Here is a 22,160-nt window from a genome sequence, read left to right as displayed (position 1 = left end):
TTGAATATATCTTTCTTTCTTTTAAAGTGAAGTGTTAAGTTAGTTAGAACAGTCATCATCATCGTCATCATCATCATCATCATCACCTTTCTTGATCAAGATATTTCAAAACAAGATAGATAGATAGAAAGAATGGATCCTAATGGTGGAGGTGGTGATGGAGTTGTTGTACTACCTCCTCCCTCTAGTGTGTCTTCTGCTACTTCATTGTCATCATCAGTGACATCACCACAACTAGTTGGGTCAAAGAGTCATGTCAAAGAACTAAAGAGATTGTTCGAGTCGAAAAAGGTTGTAGTATTAGATAAACTTAGTAGTTTAAAACATAATAATAAATTCAACTCTTCTTCTTCTTCTTCTTCTTCTCATAGTAATAGTAATAGTAATAATAATAATGTTAAAAAGCAACAGTCGTCTGCTGCTACTCCAACAACTATACCTATCACAACAGCATCACTACATCCTCCTCATCCTCCTTTATCATCAAAATCAATTGATGTTAGTAGCAAGGAAACAAGTAAAACTATTACACCAACTACAACAACATCAAAACTAATACAAAATGTAGTTGTAGTACAGCCACAACAACCTACTACTACTGTTAAAGAAAGTGCTGATCAACAGAAATCAGTGATCATTTTAGACAAGGAATATAAAGATGATGATTTTGAATTATCAGCAAGTGATAGAAAATATTATTTTTATGTAAATGAAGCTATTAGAAGTATGTTAGAAGATAATGGTTAGTTTGTATCATTGTACGTTCATATATTAATCATTATCTATTTTTTTTAGAAAACCAACCAATTATTCCATCACTTGCAATTAGAAGGAAATCATTGGATTTGACCAATTCACCAATCAAAGGATCACTCTATGCTAGTAAATATCAACATACTTATTCACCGACTACTAGAACATTGCAATTATCGAGAACACCAACATCATCACTGAAATCAAACTCTACAACACCAACCAAACCTTCTTCTTTGGGCAATCATCATCCATCGTCACCTTATACTGGTGACAATAATTTGAGTCTACAATTACACAAGTATCAACCAGATACATCATGGATTAAATCAAAAGAGGAACCGACACTAAAGACATCAATGTCGACATTGACTAGTGCCATGACCGATGATCATATGAGTCAACCAAAATCAAAGACTGGGTATGGAACCATTGGACATCATGGAAAAAAGACAAGTACTAGTTTTTTGAATATTGGTCAAACTAGAGAAATTGTATTTAATCCTTTAAATAATAATAATAATAATAGTACAACCATTAGTTATGGAGAATCTCCCACAAAGCCATCATTGGATGATATTCAATTTAGAAAATTGTCAATTACAAAGAGTAGTTTTGAATTGAATAATAATAATAATAATTATGATTTTAAATCAGTATCTTCACCATCATCACCAACCAATTCATTCCTACTCAAATCAAAGGAAGAACCTACGCCAAAGAAATCATCACATTTTTCGAAAAAGGAGGAAAAGAAGGAAAAGGAAAAGGAAAGGGAAAAGGAAAAGGCAAAACAAAAGTCATTTTTGAGTGTATCACCGACACTGTCATCTACATCATCGTCGTCACTTGAAAAGACGATTGCGGAAAAAGAGGAAAAGGGATCATCGTCGAAGTTATTTTCATGGGTGTCGTTGCGTAGAATCAAGAGATCCAATACAACGGAAATACAACCAAACCTTGCATTGTTGTCAAAGTCTACTGGTGGCACAAAAAAGGAGTTGGGCAAGGTATCGATATCAAGTCCTCTAACAGTCTCTAGTCGACTATCTCCTCGTGACCACCACAATGATGATAATGATAATGATGACGATGCCAACGATCATGAAGTCGATCTTATCAATCATCCACCTCATATTTTAATCAATGATAATGCAACAAGACTATCACCAATTATTAATTCCCCTTCATCACCAAATACAACGACAACTAGTACTACCAATACAACGACCAATACTACACCGCCTCCAACTCATCATCATGATGATAATGACCGTTCCTCTTCTAGTAGTAAAAAGAAATCATTTATTTCACATTCAATTATGATATTTAAAAAGGATATGAGTGATGGTAAATCTTCATATTCACAACCATCGTCACCAACTGGATCAGCACCAACACTAGAAGATGGATCACCCAAACGATTCATGTCTATTGCATCGACTATGCAAAAGGGTAAATCCAACCAACCATTATCCTCTTCTCCCAACAGCAACAATAATAATAGCTATTCAACACTATCAGCACCAGCTTCACCAAGTCATTCTTCTAAAAATCAACAACATCCTATTTCTTCATCTTCAAATATAACTATTTCAACAACTACTGCAAGACAAATATCATTATCAGAGGATACTATAATGACAGGACAAGATAATCATCATAATAATCAATTGGACAAGGATAGTACAAATGATGATAATATTTCGTCATCATTACCACATTCAACATCATCATTATTAAAACCAACCAATTTAAGAGTAGAACAATTAGTTGCCAATACACGTGTTGGTAGATCATCTTCGGTTGGTAGTTTGGTAGAAACTCCAAGATTTGATGTTGCTGATATTCCACCCCTCAAAGTACATGTTGCATCTTTAGAGGAATGTTTAGAACAATTCCAGAAACCATGGCATCCAATTCATGGAGGTGGAGGAGGTAGATGTTTTATTTTAGATCTTGCCAATTGTTCATTGGGTAATGAAGGTCTTGAACAAATCAATCAAGAGTGTCCTGGTGGATTAGAGGTTGCCGATCTTTCATGGAACGATATTAGCGATCAAGCATTTGAAGAGTTTGGAGAGATGTTGCGTCGTACGCAGTCGCTCATCACATCGCTGTCAATGCAAGGTAACCAAATATCTCCCACATCGGTTCAGAATTTCCTCGATTCTGTCGGGCAGATTGACAAGGAAAAGAAGGGATACTATGGATTTGGATTCAACCTCAAAGAGACGGGTATCGAGAATGAAGGTGCAGAGTACTTGGCCAATTATATCGGTGCCAACCGTACACCCGCCATTGTCGGTTTGAATTTGACGTGTGCGTCAGTCACTGATGTCGGCATGACACACTTTTCAGGTGCACTCGTTCGAAACAGCCATCTTACGACACTCATTCTCGACGAAAACTATCTCGGTGACGACGGTGCCGTTCTTTTGGCCGAGGGTCTTAAATTCAACAAGACCCTTACTCATCTCCAAATGAGAAACACTGATATTGGTGAAAACGGGTCGATCGAACTATCCAACGCATGTAAATTTAACACAACCATCTCACACATTGATCTGTCACTCAATCCATGGGGACTGGGTGGTGAGATTGCCCTTCAATCGCTACTTGTCACCAAACAAATGTTGGCCCGCACCCGTGGTGTCAATGTTCCCAAGGTGGTGTGGAAGGATGAAGGCATGGACTTTTGGGACGAAGATGAAACCAAGAGTATCATTTCTCACTTTGGCAAGGAAAAGATTATAGACTATTTGGTCAATGGCTTGACGCTCTCGCCATTGATTAGCCAAGAAAAAATATTTGAACATTTCAACATTGAAACTACTCATCTTTCTATTATATTCAAACAAATTGTCAACGTTGACAATCATATCAACGATAATCATCTCAATGCTCTTAAACTCCTCATTCAACTTTTACCAACTCATCTCGATAATCATATATTTTTAAATACTTTTTTAAATAATTTACAACCTTTAATTGCTTTAATTAATAGAACAAATAAGGTAAATAGAAAAAGAAAATAGAGAAATAGAAATAGAAAAAAGAAAAGAAAAAAGGTAACAATTTATTAATATATTTTATTTTTCTTTTATTATTTATTTGTAGAGAGTTGATTATTTATTATTAAATTTATTAGAATTCTTTACTTTATTAACACAATCAAATGATATAACTTGTTTTGATAAATTTAATGAATTTTCTTTATATTCAAAATGTTTGGTATGTTTTTAAAAAACAAAAAAAAAAAAGAAAAAGAAAAAAAGAAAAATACAAGTATTAATTTATTTATTAAATTATTTTATTTATTTTTAAATTTAGGAATTATTTTTTGAATTTCCATGTAATAATATACTTCATCAAAATATTTTAAATCTTGTGATTGCATCAACCAAACATAGCAATTTTAATCGTTTTGAACAATCCATTTATCGAATTGACTGGTCGAGTAAACTAGTTGCATTCTTGACATTGGAGTCACAAAACGAACCTGGATGCAGAACACCAAACTATGGACATCTTTTGGAAATATCAAAATTGTTGAAAAATATTTCCACCTCTCATCCATACCTCGCGACCAAGGAATGGAAGCAATTCCAATCAACCATTTTAGAAAAGGAAAGTCAACTACAAGAAGAATACCTTTGTGGATTTGTACCAAATAGAAATCAAAAGATCGATACTGCATTACTTGATAAATTTGAAAAAGAATTTAAAAGGTAAACAAAAAAAAAAAACAAGACTCCTGACCAACCAAACCTAAATAATATATATTATTTATTTGTAACCAATTATTTAATTGTAAATCATCCCCAAATTAATCTTCCAAGTAAATAGATTTGATAAAATAAAGGACAATCTAATTACTATTCAAGAAAAATTGTATTCATGATGGAAAACATTGAAATTGAATTATTAATGTAAGATCCATCAATCCATCCATCAACCCATCGATCTGGTAGAGCTTGGTATTGCAACCTGGTGTTCTAAAACTTGATGATTAAACTTGGGTTTTGTCTTGTCTAATACGAGTGGGCACCCTGGGTATGTGTGGTGTCTACAATTATTTATTATTATTATTATTATTGGATAGTTTTACTAGTATAGTTCTCCATCTAATCCCAACTTTAAAATTTGGGGATTATTTTGTTTTTTAATATTATTATGATACTCTATAGAAGTATCAAATGGATCATCGACATCTAAGAAAATGGCTCCTACTATGTCTCCATATTGGTTTCTAGTCACTTTAAATTGATTGGCTCTCATTCCAGCGGCTTTGGTTTTTTCCAATAAGTTTCTTAGGTGACTTGTTATTTGTTTGAGTTCTTGATATCGATCGTTCTGGAGTTCATCTCGAGGGAGTTGAAATTCTCTACTACTACTACTACTACTTTTCAAATCATATCGATGGTACTGTTGTGGAGCGTCACCAGTCAAATGAAAGACCAACAGTTTGGTCTTGACAGCATGGTGTTCTAGATGTTGATGATTGATTCTTGGTGTTAAGTTGTCATAAGGTGTTGTTGGTACAAATTCACCTGTGCCCATTGCAATCAATGTTGTTTCTCCCCTTGCTGCTGCTTTCTCTCGCCACAATCGGTACTCATCTATAGGGATACCAAAGTACATGCAAAGAGGACCCAAGAAGTCTACCTCTGGATTAATCTGAAATATATCATGATGATGATGATACTAAATACTAAATACATGATCGAAAGTTGGTTGGAAATAAATTAAATTATCTTTTTTCTCTTAATTAATCTTTTCAACTCTTGCCATTGCCATTTTTTCTGCGATTACTTCTTTTTCTTTTTTGATGATAGTATCAATTATTTCTCCTTTCAAAGCCTTTGAACGAAAAGTCCATGTTTCGTTAATCGCTTTTAATTGTTTTACAGTTAACAATTTAAGTTCTGAAATTCTAGTCTTTTCATCATATTGTTCTGTTGATGATGTAGATGAAGAAGATGATGACGAGGAAGATGATTGGATATTTAACTTTATCTTGGTAGCATTCACCATTCTTTGTTTGAGTTTTACATCTTGACGACTAGCCTGCGCGAGGTTTGAGAGCGCTTGCCACAATTCTGCCAGGCTCTGGGAATTTGTTTTTACCAACAAAAGTGTAAGTTTTAACCTCCTATCATATCCTACCTCCCTAGAAACAATTTTTAACTTGATCATTTATTTTACATGTACATGGGCAGTCATGAAGTTAATTATGAACTGATCCCATTAGATTACATATAATTTTTGTCTCAAAAGGTAAAAGTAGCCCAAGAATCGATATCCAGCGTGTTTCAAAGAGGTGAAGTAGAAGAAGCTCCTCTGCTCTAATGTTTCTACCAAGTCCATATTGTTTTGCATGTTTGTTGGCGTTTGTGAATGCACCATTTGCAAATTTGAAACCAAAATCTCTTAGTTGTGAAGCAGTATGAAAAGGTGATACCGATGATAATATTCTTTTAAAATGAACTAGTAAGATTAATCTTCCATGTTTAGATATGCTGAAACTTCTTTGAACCTCTGATTGTAGTTCTTGGTCGCCACCTGTATGTCTATTTAACGTAGATGATATTTGTTTTCTAATGCGTTGAACTTGTCTTAATGGATATGTTGGTTTAACGCGATTGCCAATGAATGGTTGAAAGTTTGCTCCTGTTGGTGGTGTTGTGATTGTTGTTGTTGTTGCTACTGCTGCTGGAGATGATTAATATGCTTAAAATAAAGATAAAAATATATCTATAATATTGATAAAAATATATTGTCATTCATAAATATCAATATATAAATAAATCTATAAATAATTATACGCATCGATCGTAATTACGATGAAGGTTTATTGTTTCCAAGAAAGATATTTTTTAAATTAATTTTTTTTTTTGATCTTCAATGCGATCTCTATTTAAATCACACAAATTTGGGCTCTTCATTTCATTATTATTTTTTAACTTCTCTCAATATTTATCTCCATCCCTTTCTATTTTATCAAAGTTTAATTACATTACAGTATCTCATTTTACTATTTACTCAAGTTATCTTCAGAGCAGTCTCTTGTAGCGCCACCACTGGGGTCCCCTCTCAAGATCGTTGCCACCATGGCCACCAAAGTGGAAGACAATCCATTCGAAAAGGGTCCTCTTCCATATCCAACGTATACACTAACGCGGACGACACAAAACCCACTCGATTCGGTCATGGGAAAAAGATGGAATAAAACCCAGAGTACATTTATGAAACATCTAGGCCAATACACCCGCCAGTATTACTCCACCTGTCGCATCACGGCACAACTATCACACGCTGCAATCATTTGCAACTCCAATGGTATGCATGTGTATCAACATCACCCCAACGGTTGAAAGGGATATTAATAAATTTATTTTTTTCTCTCTTTTTCTATATTTACCATTTTTAGTATTTAGTGGAGACAAGCAGGACTTCAAAAATGCACTCACCAAGTACTATGATACCACTGGATTGAACAAGATAGAAAAAGATGAAATGATGAAAGACATAGATAAATGTTTGAGTGGACCACTGACAATTGGAAAAGCATTAATTGACGCCGTGTTATGTAAAGTAACCCAAGTGGAAGAACGAAGTAGTAGTTCTTTACCACGCTGATTGTCAATGTGTTTATTCTTGTCCATGCAACTTTACAGTTTGATTATAGACCATGGACAAGAATAAACACATTGACAATCAGCGTGCCCGCTATGCTTATGCAAAGCGATTTGTGCCACCCACAACAATACCCAAAAACAAAACTGTTATTTGTATGTCATTTATCATATTTATATTTATTTATTTTATTAATCTTTTTTTTTCTAATCCTCTGTAGAGGTGGTGGTTCTGATTTTTACCGTTCCTCTCGGGGTGGTGGACCAACTGGTCTTGGTCCAAAGTCTTTTTACCGTCTTTGGAAGAATATGGGATACAAGGCTCTTACGGTAAATGAATTTAATACCTCCAAAGTATGTGTTTATTCTCGACCATCACTCACAAATGAAACCATTCATTAATAATATTTTTTTCCAAGATTCATAATGCATGTGCCGCTAAGATTCATCTTACCAACAACGAAATGTTTAAAGACAAAATTAAACATCAAAAGATTGAAAACAAACAGTTACCGGAATCTCTTGAAAAGACCCTTGTTGCGACCCCCTATTTCAGATAATGGTGTACATTGGGAATGCTACTTTAAAAAAGATGAAAAATGTGGCAAATGTGCTTGCAAAAAGTACGATTGTCAGTGCGCCAATGGTGATTTGGCAAAAGATATCAATAGTTCTCTGGAAACATTCATAACCCTCGAAAAGGGTTCACCTTCTCATACTTTGCCATTGGAGTCACTTTTGCAAACTCGATGGTGATGCGTGATGATTATGGTGTCAACTCCAGACCGATCAATATAAAATGACCTAGTGCACCTACTTTGGAAGTCATTCATTGTTACCTATTCCAACAACAACAACAAATAATGACAACCAAATATATGTTTACTTTATCTTCCATTTCAACGATTGTCAAACAACAACAACTACGATTATTATCAACATCAGCAAGTAGAATAGGTGCTATCAATCCTTCTTATGTATCTCTCCCTTCTCAATCATCTCATTTATTCAAATCATCATTTTCATCACAACAACCAGTCCAACATGATGCCCAACCATTATCATCATTATTTAAATCAAACTCTATCTTTCAAAGTGTCAATCAACTTGTGAAATCATCATCATCATCATCATCACCATCACCATTTTCACATAGATTCATCTCTTCTAGAGTAAAAGAACAAAATGAAGGTAAAGAAGATGTAGAAGATGAAGATGAAGATGAAGAAGAAGACGAATACGATGAAAATGTATGTATTATAATTAAATAATAAATCAATTAGTTAAAAAGTATACATATATTTATTGTTACCCCTTCTCTTTCTTTCTTTCTTTCATTCTTTTGCATTATAGTTTTTGGAGAAATCAATTTGGATTGATAATGTTGAAAATATTGAATTTAAATTAGCTAATCTCATAGATTCAAAACACCTCTTGGATACCTCATTAACAATATTGAAAAGATGGTTCCAAGTGGTGTAGAAGTACTATCAATCACTCCTTGTCATTGGGAAAGTGGTAGCTATGTTGTTTTCAGGTTCCCAAAACATCTTTTACTTGAAGACATTATTGAAACTGTCAAGACCAATGGTAAACAATTCAATCTGTCTTGTCATTGCTCCATTGTCAAGGGTAGAATAGAAAAGACTCAAATCTTGTATGGCAAAAGTGTGTATGTCAATGCTTCTGGTGGTACATTTAGACCCAACAACTTGACCTCATTGTTGAGGGAATATGGATTGACTATGATCCAGGCAAGTATCAATTTTTTGTTAACCATGAAACTTTCCATCATCCATATATATTTATATTAAAATTTATTAATATTTATTTATTTAAATTGTAGATAATATCTCGGAAAGAAATGTTCATGTTAAATTTAATTTGGAAATGGATGCAACGAGAGCAAGAAAATGTTTAAATCATAGTACTACACGAGATGTTGGTGACATAATTTTGTTGAACATTTCTTCAAAACCCCCAAAGTTGATGATGGTAAGATTAAGATTAACACTTCATCAATCCAGAAGATTAACTTTTGGTACTACTACTACTTCCAGCTTCGATCTAATTCGAACAAATAGATAATCATTAAAGAAGATTGTCGTCATCGTCATATTCAATAAATAAATAAATTAATTATTGTTTTGTAAGTCAAAATGGCTGGCAGTAGCGAAAACCCAAGGCATCTCGTCGACTTGACTCGACTTTAGTGCCACTAGATGAGGTTGCAGTCCGGTTTTTATTTAAACTATAAATATGTAGATGTAATGATGATGATGATCATCATCATCATTGTTATAAATATAGATAGATAGATAGATAGATATAGATAATCGATTCTCTTATAAAATGTACACAAAGAAAATATTATCTTCCTTTACAAACACACTCATCAAAAGATCATCATCATCATCATCATTGATCAATTCGAGTAGTAGTATTAGTCATCTTTCATTAAGCACTTCAACCTCTGTATCAAAGATAGTATCACAACAACATCAACAAGGTCAATCATTATATCAATCAAACTCTATCTTTCAAAGAGTACCATCATCATTCGTAGTCGGTCACAGATATCTATCAACTCAAAATAATGAATATGTTGCCTACAACAGTGACGTTTTGAATGTCCCCAAGCTTGAAGCAGAGCCTATTGTTGTTGTATGTATAGGTTATATTTACTTTTAAATCAATATATATTTGAAAAGATATCTAATGATTTGTTTATAATAATAGGATAACAAACAAGAAGGAACCATATGGATTGATTCAATTGATAATATTCAATTTGATATGAGAATATTCATCTTGGGGTCACCATTAAAGACACTTATTGAAAATATTCAACATGTTGCTCCAAAAGGTATCAAACTGGTAGCAATCGATGACAGAAGAGCTGAGAATGGTTGTTATGTCAACTTTGAGTTTGACTCAAACTCTACCTCGATACAAGAGATCATGGACAAGATCAAAAGTAATGCAGTAAAGTACAACTTGGTTTTAAATTGTTTGGAGGCTCGTGGCCAAATAGACAATGACGATACTACAACTGGTCGTTCTCTTGTCGTTACTTTTGATGGCAAGGAAATACCATTGAGCGAATTACATTCACTCCTTTCAACGTATGGCACAATCAATCAAATGAAAACTAAAAGTGGTCTCTACTTGGGAGGTAGCAAAAAAGGTGTAGTGGTAACATTTGACAACAAATTATCATCCTTGAGAGCTAAAAAATGTCTCTATGATTTAACATTACCACAAAGTAAAACTACTTTAAAGTTTAAATCAACTATAAGTGTAAGTTATATATATAATATTTATATTTATATTTATATTTAAATATATTAACTCACAATAATATTATATTCCCTTTTTCTTTTTATTTATTATTCTATTCTATTCTATTCTATTCTATTCTATTCTATTCTATTCTATTCTATTCTATTCTATTCTATTCTATTCTATTCTATTCTATTCTATTCTTTCTTTAGGCAACAACTGTTTTAATGGCTGCATTATTTGTATCAGCTATTGTATACCACATTTCAAAGATTGAACGGGTTCAAGAGTTATTGCAAAAGGGACTTGAATCAATTGGTGGTAGCGAGGCTATGGTATTTGGATATTTGGGAGAAAATGGTAAAACAGTAATCGAAGCAGTCTATCCGTCCGGACAAAAATTGATTGTAGCAGTTGAAGGTGGTGATCTAAAGAATACTCAATTACAATTCCAACTGACCAATACCCAATCATCAACCGATAGACCTCAAATCAAAACAACCAATTATCCAAAATCAAAAGGTTGGTTTAGTTGGAATGCTTAAAACAAATTTTCATCAACAAACAATCCACCAAACTATTACTGGCAACTACAAGATAAGATAGTCTTATTTTATCTCTTAAAATAAATGGTATTTCCAAAGTTCCAAGTCATCTTCTGTATCTGAGATTGAGTTTTCTTCACTGCAATTGGAGGGTGGAGAATCTGGTTGGTAGAAAGCTCTGGCCAGAGAGATCCTCCTCTCCGGTCTTTTTCCTCTCAAGCTCGGATACTTTTCTTTTTAGGTTTTGGTACTCTATCTAAAAAATCTAAAGCTATTGCTTTCAACTCCTTGTTCTTTTCCTGATCTACATCAAAGTCGGTACTCATAATTATATCTTGTGCTTGTATTTGAAGTGGTTTCTCTTTTCCTTCCATCTTTCTATCTATTATTGTTTTTGTTGAATAAATAATAATAACAACAAATAAAAGGATGAAAAAAATTAAAGAACATGTACTTCATCATGAAAAGATCGTCATTGATCAATTCGAGTAGTAGTATTAGTCATCTTTCATCAACCACTTCAACTTCGGTATCAAAGATACAACAACAACAAGGTCAAAGATTATATCAATCAAACTCCTCTATCTTTCAAAGACTATCTTCATCGCCATCATCATTTATTGTTGGTCACAGATACCTATCAACTCTTGTCCACAGTGTAACAGCAAATCCCACTGTTGATGTAAAAGTTGAAACACAATCCACTTCTACGACTACTATTGTGAATGTATGTATAGGTTCACCATTAGAATTGAAATCAGACTGATTAATTAATGATTTTAATTTAAAATATTTATTTAAAATAGGTTAAACGAAAGATATGGATCGATTCAATTGATAATATTCGATTTGATATCAAGGTATCCCTTTTTGGGTCACCAAAGAAAAGTCTTATTGAGCATATTGAACAAATTGCTCCAAAAGGTGTTAAACTCGAAACAATAAGTGATGGACAAACCAAGAATGGTTGTTATGTCAATCTAGAGTTTGACCCAAACTCTACCTCTATGCAAGAGATTATGGACAACATTAAAAGTAATGCAGTAAAGTACAACTTGGCTTTACATTGTTTGGAGGCTCGTGGTAAAGAATACTTGGATAATGATATATTCTTTCGCTCTTTTATTGTCAATTTTGATGGCGGCAAGGAAATGTCAATGGGTGATTTGCATTCATTACTCTCGTCGTACGGCCCAATCAATCAAATGAAATTCACATACAGCTTTTATTATAAAACTAGAAATGGAGTATTGGTAACATTTGACAAGGCACTATCAACAATGAGAGCTAGAAAGTGTCTCTCTGGATTGGTCATACCAGAAAGTGAAACTACTTTAAAACTTAGATCAATCATTAGTGTAAGATAGATAGATAGATAGAATTTATTAAAGACGCTAAAATGTTTTATATTTATTTAATTAATCAAACTCTCTCTCTCTCTCTCTCTCTCTCTCTGACACTCATAAATAATCTTTTTTAATCTTTTTTTTAGTTAACCACATCTGATATAGTAGAACTTATAATAATCTTGATGAAAATAATATTCTTTGTTTGTTTAACCAATCTTATCGTCGATTCAGGTTTCTCAATTCAGAAGTATTTACGTGAGAGAAAAAGACTCGAATCACCTGGCGAGAACTTTCAATTTCCATATTTGGGAGAGGATGGGAAAACAGTAATCGAAGCAGTCTATCCATCTGGACAAAGACTGGTTGCAACAATCGAGGGTGGTGATCTCAAGAATACTCAATTACAACTCAAAATCTCCAATACCCAAGCTTCCACCCCAGCACCTCAAATTAAATCACTAAATTATTCAAACCAACCTCAAATCAATTTAGTACTATGCCTCCACTAAACAAATAAATTAATTAATACATAAATAAATAAATAAACAAATAAACAAATAAACAAATAAATAAACAAATAAACAAACAAATAAACAAATAAACAAATAAATAAATAAATAAATAAATAAACATATAAACAAATAAATCTATTAATATCCTAAAACTTATCTATTCAGATTTTTTTTAAAAAGGAATCTTTTTAGATAGACGTAATTGTCTGATCATCATTGTTTATTAAGATTAATATATATTTATATAAATACATCAAGATATGAATGGATAGATAAGTCAACAATTATAAAATGTATACAAATAAGATGATAACATCTTTATCATCTCGTGTTACAAATACACTCATCTTTAAAAGATCATCATCATCATTATTGATCAATTCGAGTAGAAGTATTAGATCTACTTCAGTAACAGTATCACAACAACTACAAGGCCAAAGATTATATCAATCAAATTCCTCTATCTTTCAAAGAGTATCTTCATCACAATCATCATCTATTGTCGGTCACAGATATCTATCAACTCAAAATGTTGCCCCCAAAGTTGAAACACAATCCAAGGAACAAGGAAAGATATGGATTGATTCAATTAGGAATATTCAATTTAGTATCAGAGTATTCCTTTTCGGGTCACCAAAGAAAAGTCTAATTGGAAATATTGAAGAGATTGCTCCAAAAGGTGTTAAACTCGAAGCAATAAGTAATGGACAAACCAAGAATGGTTGTTATGTTTCTGTCAAATCTTCTACTACGAATACTCAAGAGATTATGGACAAGATCAAAGAGAATGCAGTAAAGTACAACTTGGCATTAAATTGTTTGGAGGCTCGTGGTCAAATAGACAATATTGCCGCTACCACTATTCGTTCTCTTGTTATCACTTTTGATGGCAAGGAAATGTCATTGAGTAAATTACATTCACTCCTTTCAACCTATGGAACAATCAATCAAATGAAAACTAAGGGAAGCAATGGAGTATCGGTAACATTTGCAAAGGCAGAATCAGCAACAAGAGCCAGAAAATGTCTCCATGGATTGACCATACCAGAAAGTGGAACTACTTTAAAGATTAAATCTACTTTGACTGTAAGATAGATAGATAGATAGATAGATATTCAAGACACAAATATTACATGTTTAGTCAATCTCTAACCCAGAAATCTTTCTTTCTTTATAGCTAAAATTTTTAATACAAGAGTTGGTAAAGTTGGGAGGCATTTTGTTGGTATTCGGAATCATAAATGATGCAATTATTAGATATCTTGTGAGAATCTAAAAGAAAAATAAATAATTTGTAAATCCAACCCAAATGGTTTATATATATAATAACCTTTGATTTCGGGATCCCATCAGTTCAAACTATGAACTATTGAATAGATCGGAAAATGGATCATATATATCAAATTGGCTTTCATTTCTGTCTAATGGTTTGACAATAGAGAGAAATATCTTGTGCTCGCGTTGGTATCTTTCTACTTTGAAAGGTTTTTTTTGTAGGTATTCGACAGGACAATGCTCACTCCACAATAAAACATGTCTCCAATAATCTTTGGTCATTTGTCTACATTGGTTGATGCGATTGATTTCTTCATCTCTCTTTTCTTTTGCCATCCCCTCGAAAAAGTCCGCAACATAGTTGTCACTGTGTTCCATACGGAATTCATCAATGTCTGTCATACACTCACTATATCTCTGGTGTTGATTAAGTATTCCTCTTTCTGTCCGTCTCTGTTTGTCGATTGCTCTTTCACTCTTTCTTCTTTCTTCTTCAATTTCTCTTTCTTTAGGTTTACTACCCGACAAAAGAATAGCAGTCGACATAATTGTATAAACCAGCAGAGACACAGACCCAGCTACTATTTTTGAGGTATCCTTCCAATTATTCTTGTTGTTGTTATTTCTCTGACTTGACCCATTCATATGCTTGTCATCCTCCCCCCTCTTTGATACAAGTAGGAGTAGGAGGAGGAGGGATAATTTTATCTGTTTCTGTATTTAGCATAATTGTATATTTGTTTGTAATTAAGATCTTTGTTTGGAATAGAAAAGTGTTGTTAATTTTGTGGGTTAACTTAATTTAATTCTTTTCTTTTTTTTTATTTAATCTATATTTCTCTCATGTCGTCATCAACTAGTTAATACTTTGTTCTTGTCAACATCTATTCAAGTAATGATAAGAACCTTCATCCATCAACAAGACAACTCATAAACTCTGGTATGGGTGAGGTTGCAGTCCGGTTTTTAAAGAGGTTGCTTTGGCTACACAAAGTAGATGTAATCATGATGATGATGATGATCATAATCATCATCATCATCTCTTTATTATCATGATTACTATCATTGTTATACAAACATAGACAAGATAGATAGATAAGTCAACAATTATAAAAATGTATACAAAGAAAATCATTACATCAAACACTTCAACTCCAGTATCAAAGATACAACAACAACAAGGTCAAAGATTATATCAATCAATCTCCTCTATCTTTCAAAGACTATCTTCATCACCATCATCATTTATCGTTGGTCAAAGATACTTATCAACTCTGAATGTTGGTTTCCCCAAAGTTGAAACACAATCTACTACTATTGTGAATGTATGTATAGGTTAGTTTATCCAACAAGGTTATAAAGACTATACAATTAATTGTTTATTTAATTTATATTTTCCTATTTAAAATAGGAACAAGAAGGAAAGATATGGATTGATTCAATTCGCAATAATCGATTTGATGCCAAGCTATCCCTTTTTGGGTCACCAAAGAAAAGACTTATCGAACATATTGAAGGGATTGCTCCAAAAGGTGTTAAACTCGAAACAATAAGTAATGGACAAACCAAGAATGGTTGTTATGTTTCTGCCAAGTTTGACCCAAAGACCACCTCTATGCAAGAGATTATGGACAAGATTAGAGAGAATGCTGCAAAGTACAACTTGTATTTACATTGTTTAGAGGCTCATGGTCAAGAATATTCGGGTAGTACTGGATTCCTGACCACTTTTATTGTCACTTTTGATGGCATTGAAATACCATTAAGCCAATTGCATTCATTACTCTCTCCCTATGGCTCAATCTATCAAATGAGAACCAAAGGTAGGTTTAGTGAATATCTATGGTCCCGAATAGGAATATCGGTGACATTTGACGAGGCAGTATCAGCAACACGAGCCACTAAATGTCTCCATGGATTGTCAGTATCAGCAACTCGAGACACTAAATGTTTCTATGGATTGGCTCAACCAGAAAGTAAAACTATTTTAAAGTTTAAATCAATCATGAATGTAAGTAGATAGATAGATATTAAAGACACAAAGATACATGTAATTTTGAAATGACTCTAACCTAAATCCTTCTTCTTTTTTAGCCAACAACAAGGGATATTATATATCTATTAAAGGACTTGACAGTGATTGCCCTACTTTTCATGGGAATCGGAATTACCTATGATTATTTGGCCTATAAACAGTCATTTTTAAAACAGTTAAGTGAATCGAGAGAATTTCTATCTCAAATCAACGACTCTATAAATCAAATAAAAGCAGTGAAATAAATAAATAAATAAATAAATAAATAATAACAAATAAAATAAAATAAAATTTAAGTCAATCTATATAAATATATATGTTTATTATAAATGATTTTTGAATTTTGGTTCTTCCCACCAAAGATCATCCTTTCCATTTGAATGAGAATAGATTAAAGAATCCTTTTGTTCTTCAGAAAGATCGTCAATACATGCAATGATGGCTCCTACAAAGGCTCCTCCCAATTGCTCTACATATCCGGTGCCGTGAGTCTTGATGGCACAAGTTTTACATGAGCAATGGTCACCAGACTTTGAACCAAACCGATAGACCGATAGATTATCAGCACCTGCAACCAATCTGAATTGTTCTGGTTTAACAACGATACCCCATTGTCTAGCCTTTGCACAGAACGAACAATTGCATCTATTGGTCTTTGCGTATTGAAGGTCTAAATCTACTTCAAATTTAACTGCTCCACAATGACAACTACCGTGATATGTTTGTACTCCTTCCTTGAATAATTCTGGTTTACGTGTTGCTAATTCTTTTGGTCTTGATGATTCCATTATTAATTGATTGATTGAATAAATAGTATTGTGATAAAAATAAATCGAATGATGCGCGATGTTGAACTTTGAGGGGTTGTGAAATTTGGATGGTTTGATTTTTGAAAAAAAATGATCCGTTTTTAAACCTTTTGGTGAGTTGACTTGGAGCGAGACGACCATCCATCCATTTCTAGGAAATTTGAAATTTCTTTTGCAACAAGTGTAGTTGGATGGGGTTACAAACTATTTCGACATAATGAGTATACTTTATTATTTATTTAATTATTTTTGTATTTATAGTTGCTTTTTTAGGCAGGTGTAGTTGTTCTTGATAATTTAGCATTTAATTTAGCTATTAGTTGACGTTGTAATTTTAATTTTTTGAAATAGATGGTTGATCCAATTCCAATACCAGCCGCACTGATTAGACCGACCGACAGCCCAACTATAAGCCCAAGGTTCTTTGCATTACTGCCACTACAATCGTTGAGGTTGACAGTACCGTCCATATTGGTTTGTAGCAACAGTGAAAAGTCTGGATCTAAATCTGCATCTTTAGAAAAGTATGGTACCAATGTCAATAGAGAGTAATGGTCAGATGATGACGAGGAAGGATCAGTCGGCTCTACAGTTTTATAATATATCTTTTTAGGGATAGAATCTAAAAGAGCACGATTAATCAGTTTACCAAATACATGATGTTCTTCTTTTTCATTACCAAGTGTAATGAGTGTTGTCTTTTCATTGGTATTGGTGATAGTTGGAAGTTGTCCACCAGCAGCAGATTTAGTATTACCACAATTATCTTTTGGAGTAGATAGAGTAGTTGAAATCTCCAATGTATTTAAAACTGATTTAAAATTCCATTTCTTTATCTTTAGACTATACTTTAATGACCCATATTTAACATTGAATGTATCACCTGCAAATTCATATGGATATGTATCCAATGTACTATTGGTCATTGATCCATCAACATTGTCATGTTTCTTTTCATAAAGTATAAATACAATTGAAATGGAATAATCATCTGATGTATTTAAAAGTGAATAGGTCCACTGATTCTTGATGAGTTGTGATTGATCAATTGGATGATTTACGGTTATGTTGGTTTGTGATGAATCCAGTGCCCAAGTTTCATTGGCCAATGACATGATAAATGCAGATTCATCGTCCATTGTCTTTTCAGTGATAGTGACAAGTGAGAATTCATAAGATACACCATTAATGGTAACCTCTAATAGTGGTTTATCTTGAACTGGTTTAACAATGACATCTTGTTGGTCAGTTGGTTTTGGAGCATTACAAATCAATCCATTCCATCCAGCATTGCATTCACATGACCCTTGCAAACATTCACCATTGTTACTACAGTCACTAGCCGATTGACAAATAAAACTTTTTGGTGTGTCTCTAAGAGTACGAGTTTCAATGGTTGTATTGACCCATTCAAAGTCTGTATTAATAACAGATACTCTGATAAAGTAGTTGGTATCAGATACCAATCCACTAAAATGACATTCCATAGGATCAACAGTAATGTTTTGACAATTTGGAGTATCCAAAATAAAATGGACACCGTCAAATGAAATAAATGCAGAGTAAGAACTAGCCTTTGGGAATCCACCAGTACTAGAAGTCCAGTTGATCGATATATCATTGACCAATGTATTGTTGGCAATTTGAACTTGACTTGGGTAGGTATAGGTATAAAAGGTTGATGTGGTTGTTTGAGTGTCATCATCATTGGTTGCTACAACTCTGATATTCAAACTATCACCTGGAGAAAAGGTTGAATATAAACAAGAGGCAGCGGTGGTGGTAGGACAACTTTCTTGTAATGCATTGTTGACATAAACCTGATAGACTGTTTGATTTGGAATACCATCGGTTGAACTGTATTCAATCAATACACCAGATTTAACTTGAGTAATTTGTACCAATGGTTGGGAAACATCTTTCCAAGTAGGTTGAACCTTTTCAGATAGGATTGTATCTCCATTATTGGTAACTGTCACTCTAACCAAATAATAGGTATTATGTACCAAGTTGATGAGTGTACATGTAGTTGTTGCAACATTTATACATCCAACTTGATTGGTTCCGTTTATAGAGACAGTGTATCTTGTTGATCCAACAACACCATCACTTGATCCATACGTGGCTATCATTGATTTGGTAGTGATCGACGATAGAGCAAGAGTTGGTGTGTTTACAGCCTTTACAGTAGTTGCTTGAGCATCCTTGGATAAACTATCACCATCATTTGAAATGGATACAGATACAGTGTAGAGAGTGTTGGGTGTTAGTCCTGTCAAACTACATGTTGTGGTAGTTTGGCTAGTACAAGTTGTTGGACTACCATTAAGAGTGACAGTATAACGAGTATCACCTACAACACCTCCACCTCCAACTCCAAATGTAGCAAGCATTGTTTTGGTTAAAACATTGGACAGTGTAATGGATGGAGTGTGGATGGATAGGACTGTTGTGAGAGAGGTTTCAACAAACTTGGTTGTTCCGTCATTGGTACATTGGACACGGATAGTATAGGCAGTGTTGGGAGACAGACCAGTAACAACAGTCTGAGTATTACTACCAGAGTATACTTGTTGACCATTTCTCAATACTACCCATGTATACCCTTTTGAAGAGTCACCACCATTTGGAGCATATGTTACAGTAATAGACTTGGTCTTTGTGGTAGATGCAGTGATGGATGGATCAGACAGCGCAGCAAATGTAGAGATGGGTGTGCCGGGACCGTTTACACTTGTCCCATCATTGGTAGCAGTGACAGTCATGGTATAGGATGTACCAATAGCCAGTCCCGTAACAGTACAAGACAACGACGTTATCGATTGACATGGTGTAAATGTGATACCATTAAATTTAACGGTATAGGTTGTCAAACCAGGCACACCATACAGAGAAGCACTCCAAGACAGTGATACAGAGTTTGTAGTAGATGAGATAGAGGTGATGGTTGGAATAGAGACTGACTGATACAGAGTGACAGATGTGTACTGATAGGCAGATACACCGGCAGCATTTTGAGCAGCAACACCAATATCCAATCTCTGACCTGGCGAACCGGAAATAACACAGGTTGTCTGTGATGGGCACCCAGAATGAGCTCCTCCATTGAGAGAAAATACATAATTTGAAACATAGGTTCCAGAATAGGAAATGGTTGCCTGTTTGGTGGTATAACTAATAAGTGACAATGAATTCATCGTAGCTGGTAAGTTGATTTGGTTGGTTGCAGTCTCCCAAGATGGGATACCTCCAATCACAGGTTGACCAAACAATTCAACTCTTAGACCGGTTGATTGAGGGATACCAGAGATAGTACAGGTAAGAGCTGCTTGACAAACCAACTGCCAACCACCATTATAATAGAAAAAGTTGTATCTTGATGGAGAGTTTGGATAATTGGAAGTGACAGAGGTAACAATAATTTGTGATCCGCTGACATAATAACTGGGGGTCAATGAAAAGATGGCCGTGACTCTTTGAGCTCTAGTCACTCCACCAGCATTCAATTGACATGCCTTTGTATAAACCATCGTTCCTCCCATACTACATCCTGCAGGACTATAAATATTCATTTCTAATTGGCTATCTGTTGCTGCTGAAACATATAATCCAGCTCTAGAAAATTAAAATAAATAAATAAATAAATATTAATTATTCTTATTATTATTAATATTTGTTTACTTACGTTAATTCATCATTTGAAACACAATTTAAGAACAAGTTATCAGCTACCAATACTCTAGCAGAGTTTGGTTCATCGGCATTACAATTGGAAATATAATGTTCGTAATAGTTGAAACCTGGAGTTGGATAGACTGGTGCAGAGACGTAACGGATATAGGTTGGTGCTTCCAAATTACCATCATCACAAACATCTTTGGCAACAGATTTAGTTATTTCAGGTGCACCTGAACAATAATCATTTGCATAAAGTGATCTAACAATTGATCCTCCAGAAACTTCAATTTTAAATGATCCTGATGGTTTTCTTTTTCAAGAAAAGAAATATAAATTAATAAATTAATAAATAAATAAATATTAATATTATAGATATTTCTAATTACATACATATAACATTGACCAGTAACATAACTAGTAACTTTTCTAGGGACACCAGTACACCCAAGATTTTCATAACCTTGGTATTGATTAATTTCCAACCATTGTTGTGCTATGACTACTACTGTCGATTGAATGAAAAAAATAAATAATAATACAAATAGATAATGATACAGTGAATAAATTTTATTCATGTTGCGATGAGCGATATAAATAAATTTATGTGGTGATTGATATGTGTTGTGATTTTAAAATAATGATCACGATTTGTGGAGAGGGGAAGGACTTTCAGACTAGATTCTCAAAGTACTGGTTTGTACAAAGGCGGCTAAAAAAAATGGGTTACTTACTTCAAAATATCTTGATTTTCAAAAGATAATTTTACTATCGATGGCATCATTCGCATTAACATAATCAATCTATTTTAAATCTTCGATTATAATTGTTAGATTCATCTATATTTATAATTAGATATATATATATAAATAGATATCTGTATAAGAGAGAGAGAGAGAGAGAGAGAGAGAGAGAGAGAGAGAGAGAGAGAGAGATGATAATAGAGAATGAATGAAAAAACTAAATTCATTCTCTATTATCAAACACACACAATAATGATCATAATAATTTAAATAATTTGCACCAATCAATCATTACTACCCAATGCCGTTTTATATCGATGAAAGAAGAATTATAATTGTGTGATTGGTTAATTTTAACCAAACCACACACACCCTCTAAACCACAATCTATAAATGGCAATCAATGTATGTATAACCATGGACTTGAATATTTAAATCTTCTTTTAATATTAACTGTCAATTGACAAAAGGATTGCTAGGATTACTATAAATTGATTGACCCTTCTTGTTCTACATTCAACACACATATATATATTAATATTAA

At 33.5% G+C, this 22,160-nt stretch overlaps 11 protein-coding genes across 11 annotated transcripts; 7 read left to right on the top strand and 4 right to left on the bottom strand.

Moving 5' to 3' along the window:
* Positions 1 to 132: 132 nt before the first annotated feature.
* On the top strand, positions 133 to 4,689 carry DFA_10244 (uncharacterized protein; the record flags this gene model as incomplete). Its single annotated transcript, XM_004354099.1, has 5 exons — positions 133 to 742; positions 796 to 3,770; positions 3,874 to 3,987; positions 4,087 to 4,484; positions 4,641 to 4,689. 5 exons carry the CDS (start codon positions 133 to 135, stop codon positions 4,687 to 4,689), a joined length of 4,146 nt encoding a protein of 1,381 aa, XP_004354151.1.
* A 174-nt stretch (positions 4,690 to 4,863) lies between these two features.
* DFA_10243 (uncharacterized protein) lies at positions 4,864 to 6,786 on the bottom strand (the record flags this gene model as incomplete). The annotated part of the gene is made up of 4 exons (XM_004354098.1): positions 4,864 to 5,460; positions 5,545 to 5,943; positions 5,996 to 6,468; positions 6,777 to 6,786. The coding sequence occupies 4 exons, from the start codon at positions 6,784 to 6,786 to the stop codon at positions 4,864 to 4,866; spliced, it is 1,479 nt and encodes a 492-aa protein (XP_004354150.1).
* An 80-nt stretch (positions 6,787 to 6,866) lies between these two features.
* DFA_10242 (uncharacterized protein) lies at positions 6,867 to 8,194 on the top strand (the record flags this gene model as incomplete). The annotated part of the gene is made up of 3 exons (XM_004354097.1): positions 6,867 to 6,922; positions 7,613 to 7,745; positions 8,063 to 8,194. The coding sequence occupies 3 exons, from the start codon at positions 6,867 to 6,869 to the stop codon at positions 8,192 to 8,194; spliced, it is 321 nt and encodes a 106-aa protein (XP_004354149.1).
* A 60-nt stretch (positions 8,195 to 8,254) lies between these two features.
* On the top strand, positions 8,255 to 9,479 carry DFA_10241 (uncharacterized protein; the record flags this gene model as incomplete). Its single annotated transcript, XM_004354096.1, has 3 exons — positions 8,255 to 8,641; positions 8,855 to 9,083; positions 9,238 to 9,479. 3 exons carry the CDS (start codon positions 8,255 to 8,257, stop codon positions 9,477 to 9,479), a joined length of 858 nt encoding a protein of 285 aa, XP_004354148.1.
* A 264-nt stretch (positions 9,480 to 9,743) lies between these two features.
* On the top strand, positions 9,744 to 11,218 carry DFA_10240 (uncharacterized protein; the record flags this gene model as incomplete). Its single annotated transcript, XM_004354095.1, has 3 exons — positions 9,744 to 10,055; positions 10,131 to 10,691; positions 10,886 to 11,218. 3 exons carry the CDS (start codon positions 9,744 to 9,746, stop codon positions 11,216 to 11,218), a joined length of 1,206 nt encoding a protein of 401 aa, XP_004354147.1.
* Positions 11,219 to 11,666: 448 nt separating this feature from the next.
* DFA_10239 (uncharacterized protein) lies at positions 11,667 to 13,076 on the top strand (the record flags this gene model as incomplete). Its single annotated transcript, XM_004354094.1, has 3 exons — positions 11,667 to 11,945; positions 12,025 to 12,576; positions 12,711 to 13,076. 3 exons carry the CDS (start codon positions 11,667 to 11,669, stop codon positions 13,074 to 13,076), a joined length of 1,197 nt encoding a protein of 398 aa, XP_004354146.1.
* Positions 13,077 to 13,370: 294 nt separating this feature from the next.
* DFA_10238 (uncharacterized protein) lies at positions 13,371 to 14,174 on the top strand (the record flags this gene model as incomplete). Its single annotated transcript, XM_004354093.1, has 1 exon — positions 13,371 to 14,174. The coding sequence occupies one exon, from the start codon at positions 13,371 to 13,373 to the stop codon at positions 14,172 to 14,174; it is 804 nt and encodes a 267-aa protein (XP_004354145.1).
* Positions 14,175 to 14,438: 264 nt separating this feature from the next.
* Positions 14,439 to 14,999, bottom strand: DFA_10237 (uncharacterized protein; the record flags this gene model as incomplete). Its single annotated transcript, XM_004354092.1, has 1 exon — positions 14,439 to 14,999. The coding sequence occupies one exon, from the start codon at positions 14,997 to 14,999 to the stop codon at positions 14,439 to 14,441; it is 561 nt and encodes a 186-aa protein (XP_004354144.1).
* Positions 15,000 to 15,469: 470 nt separating this feature from the next.
* On the top strand, positions 15,470 to 16,634 carry DFA_10236 (uncharacterized protein; the record flags this gene model as incomplete). Its single annotated transcript, XM_004354091.1, has 3 exons — positions 15,470 to 15,679; positions 15,766 to 16,365; positions 16,449 to 16,634. The coding sequence occupies 3 exons, from the start codon at positions 15,470 to 15,472 to the stop codon at positions 16,632 to 16,634; spliced, it is 996 nt and encodes a 331-aa protein (XP_004354143.1).
* A 78-nt stretch (positions 16,635 to 16,712) lies between these two features.
* On the bottom strand, positions 16,713 to 17,177 carry DFA_10235 (uncharacterized protein; the record flags this gene model as incomplete). Its single annotated transcript, XM_004354090.1, has 1 exon — positions 16,713 to 17,177. One exon carries the CDS (start codon positions 17,175 to 17,177, stop codon positions 16,713 to 16,715), a length of 465 nt encoding a protein of 154 aa, XP_004354142.1.
* A 290-nt stretch (positions 17,178 to 17,467) lies between these two features.
* Positions 17,468 to 21,654, bottom strand: DFA_10234 (uncharacterized protein; the record flags this gene model as incomplete). The annotated part of the gene is made up of 4 exons (XM_004354089.1): positions 17,468 to 20,813; positions 20,884 to 21,186; positions 21,267 to 21,290; positions 21,608 to 21,654. 4 exons carry the CDS (start codon positions 21,652 to 21,654, stop codon positions 17,468 to 17,470), a joined length of 3,720 nt encoding a protein of 1,239 aa, XP_004354141.1.
* Between the last annotated feature and the right edge of the window lie 506 nt (positions 21,655 to 22,160).

This window comes from Cavenderia fasciculata (assembly GCF_000203815.1).
Source record: "Cavenderia fasciculata unplaced genomic scaffold Scf_EU5ZYIE02H8LDV-5, whole genome shotgun sequence".
NCBI classification, from domain to species: Eukaryota; Evosea; class Eumycetozoa; order Acytosteliales; family Cavenderiaceae; genus Cavenderia; species Cavenderia fasciculata.
The sequence above is the reverse complement of the archived record's forward strand: the minus strand, read 5'-3'. Positions and strand labels throughout refer to the sequence as shown.